General features: G+C 54.1%; 2 protein-coding genes across 2 annotated transcripts in view; one reads left to right on the forward strand and one right to left on the reverse strand.

Moving 5' to 3' along the window:
- The window catches only part of SDHB (succinate dehydrogenase complex iron sulfur subunit B), a 30,783-nt gene extending 23,989 nt beyond the window's left edge, over positions 1-6,794 (forward strand). The window contains exons 5-8 of the mRNA XM_019461527.2: positions 389-505; positions 1,603-1,704; positions 2,938-3,060; positions 6,573-6,794. Coding sequence (XP_019317072.1) covers positions 389-505; positions 1,603-1,704; positions 2,938-3,060; positions 6,573-6,650 — 420 coding nt within the window. The 3' untranslated portion in view covers positions 6,651-6,794. The remainder of the gene's footprint in view (positions 1-388; positions 506-1,602; positions 1,705-2,937; positions 3,061-6,572) is intronic.
- Positions 4,494-6,577, reverse strand: LOC109274189 (serrate RNA effector molecule homolog). The gene is made up of 2 exons (XM_019461529.2): positions 6,065-6,577; positions 4,494-4,971 (listed from the first exon to the last, which is right to left on the reverse strand). Exons 1-2 carry the CDS (start codon positions 6,117-6,119, stop codon positions 4,526-4,528), a joined length of 501 nt encoding a protein of 166 aa, XP_019317074.2. The 5' UTR covers positions 6,120-6,577; the 3' UTR covers positions 4,494-4,525.
- Positions 6,795-12,965: the final 6,171 nt, after the last annotated feature.

Here is a 12,965-nt window from a genome sequence, read left to right on the forward strand (position 1 = left end):
AACTGGGCACAAGATTGTAGAGTTGGAACAGTCCCAGAATCAAGAATTTGGCCATAACTACAAAGAATTCATGTGGAAAATCCCAGTGGGGAAGGCAACACTGGTTACGCGTTGGACTTTAATTTCTGCCTCCCCGTGTTTGACCACCTTCACTGGAGGGGCTATGGGATTGGAAGGCTTCCTGAGTGGGTGAAGGAGAGATTTCCGAGCCACAATTAATGCTGACCATTTCTCCTTCTGTAGTCTTTGCACAGATCCACGCCGAAGTGAGTCAGAGTTCTGTAGGATCGGGGGGGAAGTAGGGATTGTCCACGAAATGGGGTGAATAAGGAAGCTAAGGAGTGGTGGTGAAATCTGACCCTGTTTTCCTTCTGCCTCTTAACCTCAGGACTTGAGCAACTTCTATGCTCAGTACAAATCCATTGAGCCTTATTTGAAGAAGAAGGATGAATCCCAGGAAGGCAAGCAGCAGTACCTGCAGTCCATAGAAGATCGTGAGAAACTGGTCATTAGTCCCCATTTATTGTCTTGCTTTGAGGAATCTTGTTGCCAAGATGCTTGCCAGGAAGTGTGGCTTGGGGGGATGGGGTGGAGAGTGGCAGCATGGGATCGTGCGGACCGTTTATTTAGTGTGTTCTGGAAGGAAACTGCAAGAGCATCTGTCCAGGGGCTGGACTGCCATCCTCTCGGGACCACGTGGGCAGTGTGAACCCACATGGGCCCACAGTGGACCAGGGGGTCTGGAGCAGGCCCACACTGCCTAGAAGGGCACGTCATTACCGTGTTGCAGGATGTTTGTCTTTTTCAAAAGAAACCTGTATGCAGATTACCAGGTTTTTCCAAGTTGACGCCCCCATCAGAGGCTCTTTGACACTCGGGGGCAAATCAGACACGTCCTGGCCGTTGGTGGTCCTGCTTCCACCACCTGTTTTGCAGACAGGAGCAAAGGAGTTCGTGGCAAAACTGGGACTAGAACCTTGCTGTTCTTTGCTGACACCGAGAGTCCAGGGATTGCTGGGCAGGGTGGGGGACAGCCCTGTCACTCTGAGTTCCAGTATCCAGGCTGTGAAGTTTTTTTGTTTTGTTTTTTTTTAATGTTTATTTATTTTTGAGAGAGAAAGCACGAGCTGGGGAGGGACATGGAGGGAGGGAGGGAGACGGAATCCCAAGCAGGCTCAGAGCTGGTCGGCACAGAGCCCGACACGGGACTCGAACTCATGAACCTTGAGATCATGACCTGAGCCGAAGTCGGACATTTAACCAACTGAGCCACCCAGGTTTCCCTGGTTGCTTTTCTTTGTTTTGCTTTTTGGGGGGTTTGTTTGTTTTTAGGTAACAGAGATGGTGTATTAAAGGATAAGTACATTGTACATGGCCTTCAGAACTCTGGGTTCTAATCCAGCAAATGTTTACATTTTGGTTCCAAGATCTCTTTTTACAAATCTGATACATCCCTACAAGCCACCCCTAGGATTTTGCCAAGAAAACTCACATGCAAATAGTCGCTTTGTTCACGTGCCGACCGCCGACATCACATTCAGTCAGCTAGAAACCCAAGTCTCTTCGGCCTTGGGCCCCTGAATGCCCTTTCCCTCCGCACAGGACGGGCTGTATGAGTGTATTCTCTGTGCCTGCTGCAGCACCAGCTGCCCCAGCTACTGGTGGAACGGAGACAAATACCTGGGACCTGCAGTCCTTATGCAGGTAAGGTGCTCCTTCGTTGCTCTAAGAGAAGTTAAAACTGAGGCATCCAGAAGTCCAAGAGGACGGTGGGTTGTTGGAAACCAGGATGCCAACGGGCGTCCGTCACAGGCAGGGCAATGGGGTGCCTGGACTTCGCGTGGTTTCAGTACATCTTCTGCAAGATACCTCGTTTCTGTGTGGTGAGGGTCACCCCGAGGCAACGCACGCCCTGCAGATGTTAAAACGCATTCCTTGTGCAGCTGTCTCTTGCTTCCCCACGTGCCCGCTTTCCCCAGACCACATCTGTCAGGCAGCCCCCCGTCTCCCTCCCCGGGGAGTTTGGACGTGCAGGCCGGAGAGAGAAATTTGACTGAGGGGCAGCCTCCCAGCTGTAAGATTGGCACTTGTTTCCAGGCTGATGAAAACCTGGAGTCCTGGGTTTAGGGGTTGCTTGGAGAGGAGGCAGCACGGCCTTTCTGGGCACATCACTGCATGTGTACTCACTGCAGGGAAACTGCCTTTGTTCCTTCCCATAAAGCTGTGCTTTTTAAGTTTCTGGGCAGTGCTTTTCTCAGATTCTCGAGCAGCTCAAAAACACCAGTTCTCATTTCTCATCTTCCCACAAAAAGGGAAGCTCCGTGCGGTGTGACCACTTAGCAGCATTGATTCCCATCCACATAAAAGATCGAACGACGAGGCCCGTTCGTTCACCGTTGGCACCCGCACCATCGCTGTGAGGTCCTGGGGAACGGAGCCCCCTCCGCCTCCCTGCGCCAGCAGCCCGTGCTCGGGCGGTTGACCGCCTTCAGCCGGCCCAGGCCAGGCTCCCAGATGGGCTGGCCAATCACGGGAGTCTGTCGGTGGAACAAATATTAAATATCCTCTCTGGACAGAGATCTTAAGTCATCAGTCTACGGGAGACCGTGGGTAGGTGCTGTGAAGGCGGTTCCCTGACTCAGAAGCTGGGCATCCAGGAAGCCAATGAGCGCCTTGAAGTGATGAGGGGGCGGTGCCTGCTTGCATGTAATTAAGCACCAGGGTACCAGGTGCAGTGTGGCTCAGAAGTTGGGGGGTCGTTAATCAAGGGGGTTACCGAGGAGGGGGGGGGGCCTTGCCTTGAAAGATGGCAGGACTTAAGGAGCAGAGACGAGGCCCCTAAACTGAGAGACTCCCTCCCTTCTGCACCCCTGCCTGGGGCTTTGAGCTGTGACGGGTTAAGCTGCCAGCTCAGCGCCTCGGCCCCCGGTTCCCCAGGCCTATCGCTGGATGATCGACTCCAGAGACGACTTCACGGAGGAGCGCCTGGCCAAGCTGCAGGACCCGTTCTCCCTGTATCGCTGCCACACCATCATGAACTGCACGAGGACCTGCCCCAAGGTACGAGGCGCCGGCGGCCCTCCGCCCTTTCTCCGGGCCGGCATGTCCGAAGCGTCCGAAGTGCCATGTGCGCGGTTCCCTCTGTGTCCCTGTGCCTCCGTCTCGCAGCGTCCCACAGCCAGTCTGCTATGCTCTCGCAGCCAGCCCGTTCGTTCTCGGGGTCTCTTCTCGGTCTCAGCTCGAGCTCACCTAGCTTTCCCTCCCCTTCCTGCTCGTCCTCCTGCTTCCTGGACTCGCCCTGATTTCAGCTCCGGCCATCCGCCTGTCTTCTCTGCGTTTCTGTGCCACATCCGAGGCGCGTGGCCCGCTGTGGGCTGGCTGCCCTTCGGTCCAGGCGGTGGGCAGGGAGCAGCCCGGGCCACGCAGCTCAGAGCATGGCTGCCCCTCGAGCAGAGACTATAGGCAGTGGGGTGAGTGTGTGAGCAGGCAGTAAGATGGAAACCGGGATAACCAGCCAGCAGCTTTAAAGAAAGCGTGGGGGGAGGCAGCCGAGCTTAAACAGGACATCCAGGTGGGTAATTCCCTTCTTTTTTTGCCTGACACCCGTGTTTCCAGGTGCCCGTCTCTGCCACGGTGCTTCTCGTGGTCCATCAGCAGTGGGGCCTGGTAGGGGCCCCCAGGCGGGGGTGAGGCTCTGCCCCCGGGACCTCTAATTTGTGGGGCAAGTTAGACCACTGACGTGCTCAGAACAGCTCCTGGCACAGTGAGCGCTCAGTAAATGGGTCCACAGACGGGTGCCCGGCCTGTTCCAGACTCAGAGACAGCAGCTCCGGGGGGCACTTGGCTTCTGGGTGCATTCCCTGGCGGGCGTCTTTGCATGACACATGGGAGCAGACAAGAACGGAGGCTGTCTGGAACCCATGGGAGGACACACAGGCCCAGATTGTTTGAACTGGAAGGGACCCTTTTACAGACGGGGAAGCCGAGCCCGGGGCAGGAGTAGGGAGGGCAGCGACCTGCCAAGGTCACTGTCGGGGCAGGGCAAGGCCAGAAAAGCAGGCCCCCTGCCTCCCAGACTAGCCTCTTCCTGCTGCCCCAGATCAGGTGGGCTCGGGTGTGCTGACCCCCTAGTCCTGTGGTAAGCGGAGGCGGGCAGGGGCGCCGTGGACGCTCATCCCTCACCCCATCACCCCCTCCACCTCCCCAACGCAGCCTATGTTCCCCGCCTCTCGTGTGCCTTTCCAGAGATTGCACGCTGTACCAAATGCATACAGGGCCTGTTCAGTCCCAGTCACTGCCTTTACCCCTTAATTTATTTTCGAGATCATTCCATAGCAGCCTTGGAAGAGTGTTCTCTCTCCTTTTCTTTCCTTCTGAAGATCTCTTTTTTTCTTTCTCTTTTTCTCTTTTCTTTCTTTCCACACATTTCTCCCCCTCCCCCACCGCCACCCCCCACACTATGGAAGTGCTTTATTGGCAGTAGGGTCGAACATACAAAAGGTTCTCAGCGGATGGGACCAGGCAGTCACGAGGCTAGGTGACACCATGAGTGAGGAGAGGGAGGTGGCTTAAAAGAAATCCCATCATCTGGAGCGTCCTGATCACAGCACTCCACAGCAGCCCGTGGGTCTCCTCCGACCATCCTGTTCCAGGGCTTCCCAGGACAGCCTCCTTGGCCTCGGGAGGCGTCATAGTTACTCGGCCCCACCAGAGTGGGGACTGCAGGGCGGACAGCACCGGCTCCATAGCCTAAGATCGGGGGCATCAGCCCCCGCGGAGTCCAGTATGGAGAGGGGAGTGCCGGGGTCAGGCCAGGGCGGAGCATCTGGGCAGGGCCAGCTGGCCGGACGGGCTTGATCTCGGGCAGAGCCGGGTGCTTGGCATCAGTGAGAAAGTTGTTAAAAGGTGCCACCTCCTGGAAAGAGGATCTCTTTTGCATTGTTGGTGGCAATGCAAGCTGGTGCAGCCACTCTGGAAAACAGCATGGAGGTTCCTCAAAAAACTAAAAATAGAACTACCCTACGACCCAGCAATGGCACTACTAGGCATTTATCCACGGGATACAGGTGTGCTGTTTCGAAGGGACACATGCACCCCCACGTTTATAGCAGCGCTATCGACAATAGCCAAAGTATGGAAAGAGCCCAAATGTCCATCGATGGGTGAATGGATAAAGAAGATGTGGTATCTATATACAATGGAGTATTACTTGGCAATCAGAAAGAATGAAATCTTGCATTTGCAACTACGTGGATGGAACTGGAGGCTATTATGCTAAGTGAAATTAGTCAGAGAAAGACAAAAATCATATGACTTCACTCACATGAGGACTTTAAGAGACAAAACAGATGAACATAAGGGAAGGGAAACAAAATGTAAAATCATGGAGGGGGACAAAACATAAGAGACTCTTAAATATGGAGAACAAACAGAGGGTTACTGGAGGGCTTGTAGGAGGGGGGATGGGCTAAATGGGGAAGGGGCACTAAGGAAGCTACTCCTGGAATCATTGTTGCACTATACGTGAACTAATTTGGATGTAAATTTTAAAAAGTAAAAAATAAAATTAAAAAAATAAAATAAATTTTTAAAAAAAGTGACACCTCCTGGGAGCCTAAGTTACGTGTCCACCAGACTCAGGTCACAATCTCGTGGCTCGTGAGTTCGAGCCCCGTGTCACAGAGTCTGCTTGGGATTCTCTCTCCCTCTCTACTCCTCTCTCCCCCTCTCTCTGTCCCTCACCCTCCCTCTCCTTCCCCCTTCCTCCCTCTCTCCCTTTCTCTCTGCTTCTCTCCCCCCTCAAAATACATAAGTAAACTTTTTAAAAAGTGCCACCTCCTTCTTCACTCCCTCAGTTTCCTCTGCACGATTGTTGGAGCTGCGTGTGCGTACAGATTCAGGCCCCTGAGAGGGCAGCGCCACTCCTCCCCCCCCCCCCCCCCCCCGCCCAGGTCACGGGTGTTAGAGGTACCAAACTTCCACTTCCTGCTCAGGGCCCGTACGACCCACACTGTCATTTCAAGGGTAGAGTTGTGCTCCTAGAAAGACGGGGCTCTCTTCTCACCTCGGCTGCGTCCTTGTGCCCTGCTGAGGCGGCCGGCGCTCACTGGGCTCGTCATGGTGCCTCCTGCGGAAGCAGGGTTACTGGCCAGTCAGGCTGCCACGGGAGCTTGGGAAGGGTCCCCAGGGAGGGCCCTTCCTTCCCGGCACCCGTGAGGGCTCTCGTGTGTCCACGGGAACGCGTAAGAGACTGAGGGCTGCCGGCTGGTTGGGACGCCGGCCGTGGCCGTGGAAGAGCTGCCCTCTCCTGGACGTGCGTGCGTCTCGAGCACACGGCCCCCGTGGGTCTGCGCAGGAGGGCGGGAGGGGTCACCGGAGCCGTCCGGCCGCTGTGAGGCGTCTCCAGGTGGACACCGGAGAGCCCTGAGCCCCAGCCCCTGGCTTTGAAAGGATGAGATTCGCATCGCCTTGCTTTGACCCCAGCCCCACTTGAGGGGGGTTCGCCCCAGGCCCTGGGTTCTTCATTCAGTCTCACGTACCCTTTGGTACTGATTCTCTTTTCTTCTCTCAAGGGGCTGAATCCAGGCAAAGCTATTGCTGAAATCAAGAAAATGATGGCCACCTATAAGGGGAAGAAAGCGTCAGTGTAACTGTTCCCGCGCTAACCGCGACTTAACCGGCCCAGCTGGACATACTTTATATCCAATTTGAGGTCTTGATTTTCCATGAATACAGCATGTATAATAAAGATTCTAAGAAAGAAATAAATGCTATTCTACTTTATTAACAAAAAAGCACGCCTGTTCCTTTTACTTGCTGAAGAGGGATGCACGGGTGCCAGAAGGAAGGGCCCTTATCCTTGAAGAGGGCCCGACCCTGGAACTGAGCCCCTGGGGGTAGGGCGGCGTCCCGGTGGACAGGCCTCCTGGGCCTGGGACTTGTTCCCTTTGCCCTTCCCCCGTGGGACGCCCTCAGGCAGCTTCCTCCTCCTCCTGGCCTCTCGGTCTGCCCAAGTGGGGGTGGGGGGGTTGTGACCCTGCCCACCTCCCCCCTGCTCCCTGCAGGACGGAATGTGTGCGTTCACTGATGGGAGCTCTTGTCCTACAGCCTCCCGGGTCCTGAAGCTTTCAGTATTAGAATTACTTCGAGCCACGTCTTGCTAAGTCAGTTAGACGCCTCCAGCACAGAGCAATGACCGGGATCAGCTGTGACCTTGAGTTCCACGGCTGACCTCAGGAGACCTCTCCAGGCAAGCACGAATTCCCAACACTGCCAGAATTCCCAACACTGCCACCTTGGCTGTAACACTCTACCACGAAGGCAGCAACACTCACTGAAAAGACAGATGGTGCAAAAAGTGCGGCAGGTCGGAAACGGAAAGCCCCGCAAACACCCCGAGTCCCACACCGCCTCCCCCACTGACAGCTGAGGCACTTCCCTCCAGACCTTTCTGCCATGACAAATGGGCGTACAGAAAGCTTTCCCTTCAAAAATAGAGTGCAGGGGCCCCTGGGTGGCTCAGTCAGTTAAGCGTCGGACTTCAGCTCAGGTCACGATCTCACGGTTCCTGAGTTCAAGCCCCATGTCGGGCTCTGTGCTGACAGCTCAGAGCCTGGAACCTGCTTCAGATTTGTGTGTCTTTCTCTTCCTCCCCCACTCGCACTCGGTCTCTCTCAAAAATAAAGATTAAAAGAAATTTTAAAAAGTGTATATATACGCGCACACACACACACACACACATACAGTACAATATAGGTCGCCCAGGTGGCTCAGTCATTGAATGTCCAACTTCAGCTCAGGTCATGATCTCCCGGTTCGTGGGTTCAGGCTCCACGTCCGTGCTGTCAGCACAGAGCCTGCTTGGGATTCTCTCTGGCCCTCTCTGCCCCTCCCCCACACGTGCGCTCATGCTCTCTGTCAAAAATAAACATTCTTCATAAAAGATTTTATTTTTTTAAGATTTTATTTTTTAAGTAATTTCTTCACCCATCATGGGGCTCAAACCCACAACCCCAAGATCCACGGACTGAGCCAGCCAGGCGCCCCGAGAATTACTTTTCTTTCTAAGGCTGAATAATACTCCATTGTGTGTAGATGCCACAGTTTGCTGGATCCATCCATCCCTCGGTGGATACTTGGTTGCTTCCAGGTTTTAGCGATCATCAATAATATAGCAGCTTTCTATTCTCACCCCACAATATATAAGGGCCTCTTTGGTGCTAATAATGATCTGCCTCAGTGTGTGTGTGTGTGTGTGTGTGTGTGTGTGTGTGTGATTTATTGTCCACCTTAGCCTTTGGAACCCCTGGTTAAGTGTTTGGTGGGGCAGGTGCACAGGGATTCTCTACTGCTGCCCATTTGGGCAAGCCCTCCTTACATTCAGGAACACTCCAAGGCTGCTTTTTAACTCACAGCAGTGAGATCATCCAGGAAACAAAGGCCTCTTGCATCGTGAGGCAGGCAGCCAAGAAAAATGTCTGACTCACCCAGGATGAACCTTTAATGAGCATTGGTGGCTTTGAAAAGGGACAGTTCAAAAGCACTAGTCTTGTCTCCAGCATTACTCATTACGAGAGGCGAGGGGCTGGGGGGGTAAAGATGAGCAAGATACGTTCCCTGCCATCCCTGCCAAGGTCGCCAAATTAAAACACAAACACACACACACACACACACACCAAAAAAAAAAAAAAAACCACAAACATTGTATTATTAGAAATTCCGAACAGGGTCCTCGCCCTAAAGTATAGCATCTCAGATGCTCGACCACCCCAGTGAGACCACACGGGTAACCCAACCTCTGGTGTTGAAGCCTAAACCCGGAAGTGAGAACTGAAAACCCCCCGGGGCAGCCCCCATACCTTCCATACCGTTGACACCGATTCAGCCTCGGGGAGGTCACATTCCTTGGATTCATGGATAATTTGACTTTGCTTCTAATATCCAGGTCTGCAGAGAAACATAAGTTTTTCCCACGAATAACATGATGGCTCAGAAAGACGAGCTCTGCCCCCCCAGCTGCTGGTACGAGGCAGTGTCCTGGGAGTTGTCACTGCAAATCTGCCTCAGGGCACGTCAGATTTGTGGCTTCAGGGCACCCCGTCTCCGCCGGGGCCAGATGGGAACACGGTACCAACCGATAGTTGTATTGACTGTTTATTTCATCTTTCCCTGGATGGCACGCAGGCAACCGTTCTATTTTTAACAGTCACAAAGGCTCGTTCTAATAAAAACTGCAGATCTGAGCGGAGAGACGGGAACCTGTCCTTTGTGCTACTTCTGTGCCCCGATTGTGTCCGGACGATGTGCCTTCATCTGCAAAAGTAATACTGTGGAATTCGTCCAGTTTCTCTAAGACTGAACCCAGCCACGTCTTCTTACCTGGTCGTTGGGCAACTTTCACTTCTGTGCCTCTCTTTTCCTATCTATAAAACAGGCATTGGGGCGCCTGGGTGGCGCAGTCGGTTAAGCGTCCGACTTCAGCCAGGTCACGATCTCACGGTCCGTGAGTTCGAGCCCCGCGTCGGGCTCTGGGCTGATGGCTCGGAGCCTGGAGCCTGTTTCCGATTCTGTGTCTCCCTCTCTCTCTGTCCCTCCCCCGTTCATGCTGTCTCTCTCTGTCCCAAAAATAAAATAAACGTTAAAAAAAAAAAAAAAAAAAAAAAAAAACAGGCATTAACAGCATTCGCCTACTAGAATTGTGGTTCAAGTCTCAATGAGAATAAATGTTAAGTTCTTACTCAAAAAATAAGTATGTGAGGTGATAGATGTGTTAACTCAATGAAGGGAATCCTTTATACCTCAAAAAAGCTGAAAAATTTTTAAATAAATACTTAACATTAGTTTTCAAAAAGATGGGGCACCTGGGTGGCTCAGTCGGTTGAGTATCCGACTTCAGCTCAGGTCACGATCTCGTGGTCCGTGAGTTCGAGCCCCGCGTCGGGCTCTGTGCTGACTGCTCAGAGCCTGGAGCCTGTTTCGGATTCTGTGTCTCCCTCTCTCTGACCCTCCCCCGTTCATGCTCTGTGTCTCTCTGTCTCAAAAATAAATAAACGTTAAAAAAAAAAAAGATAAATGAGAAAGCATCTAGCCTGCAGTAGAGCAAATGCTCCAGAAACACAATTCAACTGATTGGTCTCAACTACCCACGGCATGCAAGGCCCGCTCGGTGCCACGGGGACCACACAGGCCTTCTATTCCTGGCCCCTTGGACTTGACGACCCGGGACGTTTCTGACACGCCTGACCAGACTGAGGGACCTCCCTCCCACTCAGAGGATGGTTTTTCTGGGCGGAACCAACAACGCTCATTTCTCATGTCCCACTGACCACTCGGTGCAGGGACAGAGTGCCACCAACAGACCCCAACACCCAAATTCTCTCTGGCCCTTCTCCTTTTCGCCCAGGAGACTATAAGACAAATGGCTGAAACCCCACTTCATGTGTCTGGACGGCCATCATCTTGTCATGGGTTCTGTCACTAGGTGAGAAAATCCGCTTTCGTGGCAAAAATCTAGCAAAGCTGGAGAAATTGAGAAGTAAGGCAACGCTCTAGAATCAACTGGCCCAAACTAGTGACTTCTCAATCCTTCGGCCACGTGGACCACACATATGTTACGTCTTTCTCGCCAGTCCCCAAGGGAGCAGCAGCCCTGCAAGGAAAGTTCCTTGATGGGTCCTGACCCACAGGTGCCTGGAGCCCAACCCACAAACCACTCAGAGGACCACACAGGGAGAGCCACTTCCCCAGAGGTAACCCCAGCAGATGGCAGAGACTTCCACATCCTCTGTGGTTTGGGAAGAAGCTTCCTCTGGCTTCCTGCCCCATGAAGGCGATGGGGAGAGCGGCAGGTGTGCCTCCTCCCTAGATGGGCGTAGAGGGTGGAGCCTCTTCAAAGCCAAGCAGTAGGAAGGGGGGCGGGGAGTGGGCGAGGGAACCAACCTTGCAGTGCGGGTATCTGAGCCCCCTGCTCTTATGAAGCTTCTAGCCCAGCGCCAGGAGCTAAAGAAAGCAACTGGCTTCTACCAAGCACCTGCTATCTCTCTTCACCCTCTGAGCCACGAAAGAGGCTCAGAGAGGGAAAGTGCCTTTTGTAAGCTCGTACAGCTAGAAAGTGCCTGATGCACATCCCAACCCAGGAGAGGTGTCACAGCCCAGCCCCAGCCCCAGGACCACACTGCCTCTTGGCAAGGCCATGCTGGCAGGCCGGTTCTCCACACCCAGCCACTGTGCCTGCTGTGGGGGTCTGGGCTCCCCGGGGAGGACGTCCGTCAGGCATATTGAGCTAAGCCCTGGGGGAAGAAATGGGGACTGTGAGAAGTTAGCCTGCCCACACTGGAAATGTCATCGGCAGATGACACAGGACTTATCTGAACTGAGTGAAGCCAGCCGCGTCCCCCAGGCGGTCAAGCTGCTAGGCCAGCAGCCTCCCAGCTCGGTAAGTGGCTCCACTGTCCCCCATCCGCTCAGAACTAAACCCTGGAGCATAGCTGATTCCATACTCCTGCACGTTCTCGTCCCACCCATGAGAGGGTCCTGCCAACATCTGTCCCTTTAGCAAATGGACGTATCGAGCTCTTGCTGTTTCAGACACTGTCAAGGCCTTCCCTTCTTTCCCTTCTCCAGAAGGTGCCATCCTACACCATAACCCCCCATCGGAGCTCTGGCTTCTTCCAGCCCTTTCCATGACAGGCAATTGTTGGAGTTTTCCTCTGCCTGCCTTTGGCTGTTCCCCGTGTCTGCTTTATTCACCATCGTGTTCCCAGCTTCTAGAACCGCTTGGCACGCCATAGATCGTATTGGATAGATGACAATTGGATAGATGACACATTGGATAGATGACAGGTCCCATCCTTGGCCCTGATATGGTCGTTCCCTGATTTACTCCAGACCCTGGGGGTCTCTGACTCACCCTCTGCCTTTGGAGGTCCTTGGTCCAGAAGCCACCGACCCCAGGGTCAGGGGACGCCATGTTGGCAGTGTCACAAGCTGCATACAGGTATGAGGCCTCCGTGCGTCCCACTTGTGCGGGTGTATCCGCAGTCATGAGGTGAGGCTTCTGAGGCCTGGGTTATACCTCCGCTATTTCTCCGGCATTTTAGAGGCCTCTCGTGCATCACTGCAGTCTCCCCGTGCCCACGCCCTATCTCTGAGGGGCGTATCTGACCGTGTGAGTCTCTGGGCGGGTGTGTCTTCCTTCTTTGACATTTAGTGAGCCGTGCCAGCTACTGTCCCAAGTGTTTGATGTCTTTCCTCATGTGAGCCTCACAACGCTGTGAAAGCAGGCATCGCTAATGTCATTGCCATCCCGTAGGTTAAAAAGGGAGGCCCAGAGAGTCAGGTGACTTGCCCAAGGTCACCCAGCCTGGAAAAGATGGAGGCCAGCTTGACCCAGGCTGCATAGCCCTTGACCAGTATCTGGGGCCCACTCTGTGCGTGCCGTGCGTTGGTAGGGGGTTGTCATAGCTGTGTTTCTGAGCATCACATCACCGTTGCGTATGTGTGTGTTGTCTCTACGTGTCACCTCCGTGCGTGACTCTGTATGCGTGTATCTGAGGTTGTTGTGTACCTGTGTGTTGTTGGGCCAGAGCTGTCCTGTTTCCCTGAAACAGACCCCTGCCTCTGTGGGTGCATCTGTGTGGGTGCGCCTGAGGGCTGCTGTCCTCTCTCTAAATGTCACACCTCTGTGTGTGAATCTGGGTGGCGTGGGAGGGGTGTTGTGCACTGGTGTTTGTGTGTCTGAAGGTTACCGTCTCTGAGTGTGTGTCCGTGTGTTCACGTGTCTGAGGACTGGCCGTCGGAGTTTCTGACAGTCCCTGTCGGACCCCCCCCACCCCCCCCCACCCCCCCCACCCCCCCCCACCCCGGCGCCCTCCTCCGGGTCTGTGTATCTGGGGCGGTGGATCCGCCTCTACGCGGGCGGCGGAGGCGGCTCGGACTACAAGTCCCGGCAGCCCGCGCGCGGGGCG

The sequence above is a fragment of the Panthera pardus genome, unplaced genomic scaffold, assembly GCF_024362965.1.
Source record: "Panthera pardus isolate Hobbes unplaced genomic scaffold, ASM2436296v1 HiC_scaffold_11, whole genome shotgun sequence".
Classification (NCBI taxonomy): domain Eukaryota; kingdom Metazoa; phylum Chordata; class Mammalia; order Carnivora; family Felidae; genus Panthera; species Panthera pardus.

Bases quoted from the DNA above. Each gene is read 5' to 3' on its own strand.
- LOC109274189 (XM_019461529.2), bottom strand. From the start codon at position 6,119: ATGACGAGCCCAGTGAGCGCCGGCCGCCTCAGCAGGGCACAAGGACGC. The intron at 4,972-6,064 runs GTGAGAAGAGAG...GCTGTTTTCCAG, and splicing joins GGCACAAGGACGCAGCCGAG to AGTGGCTGCACCAGCTTGCA.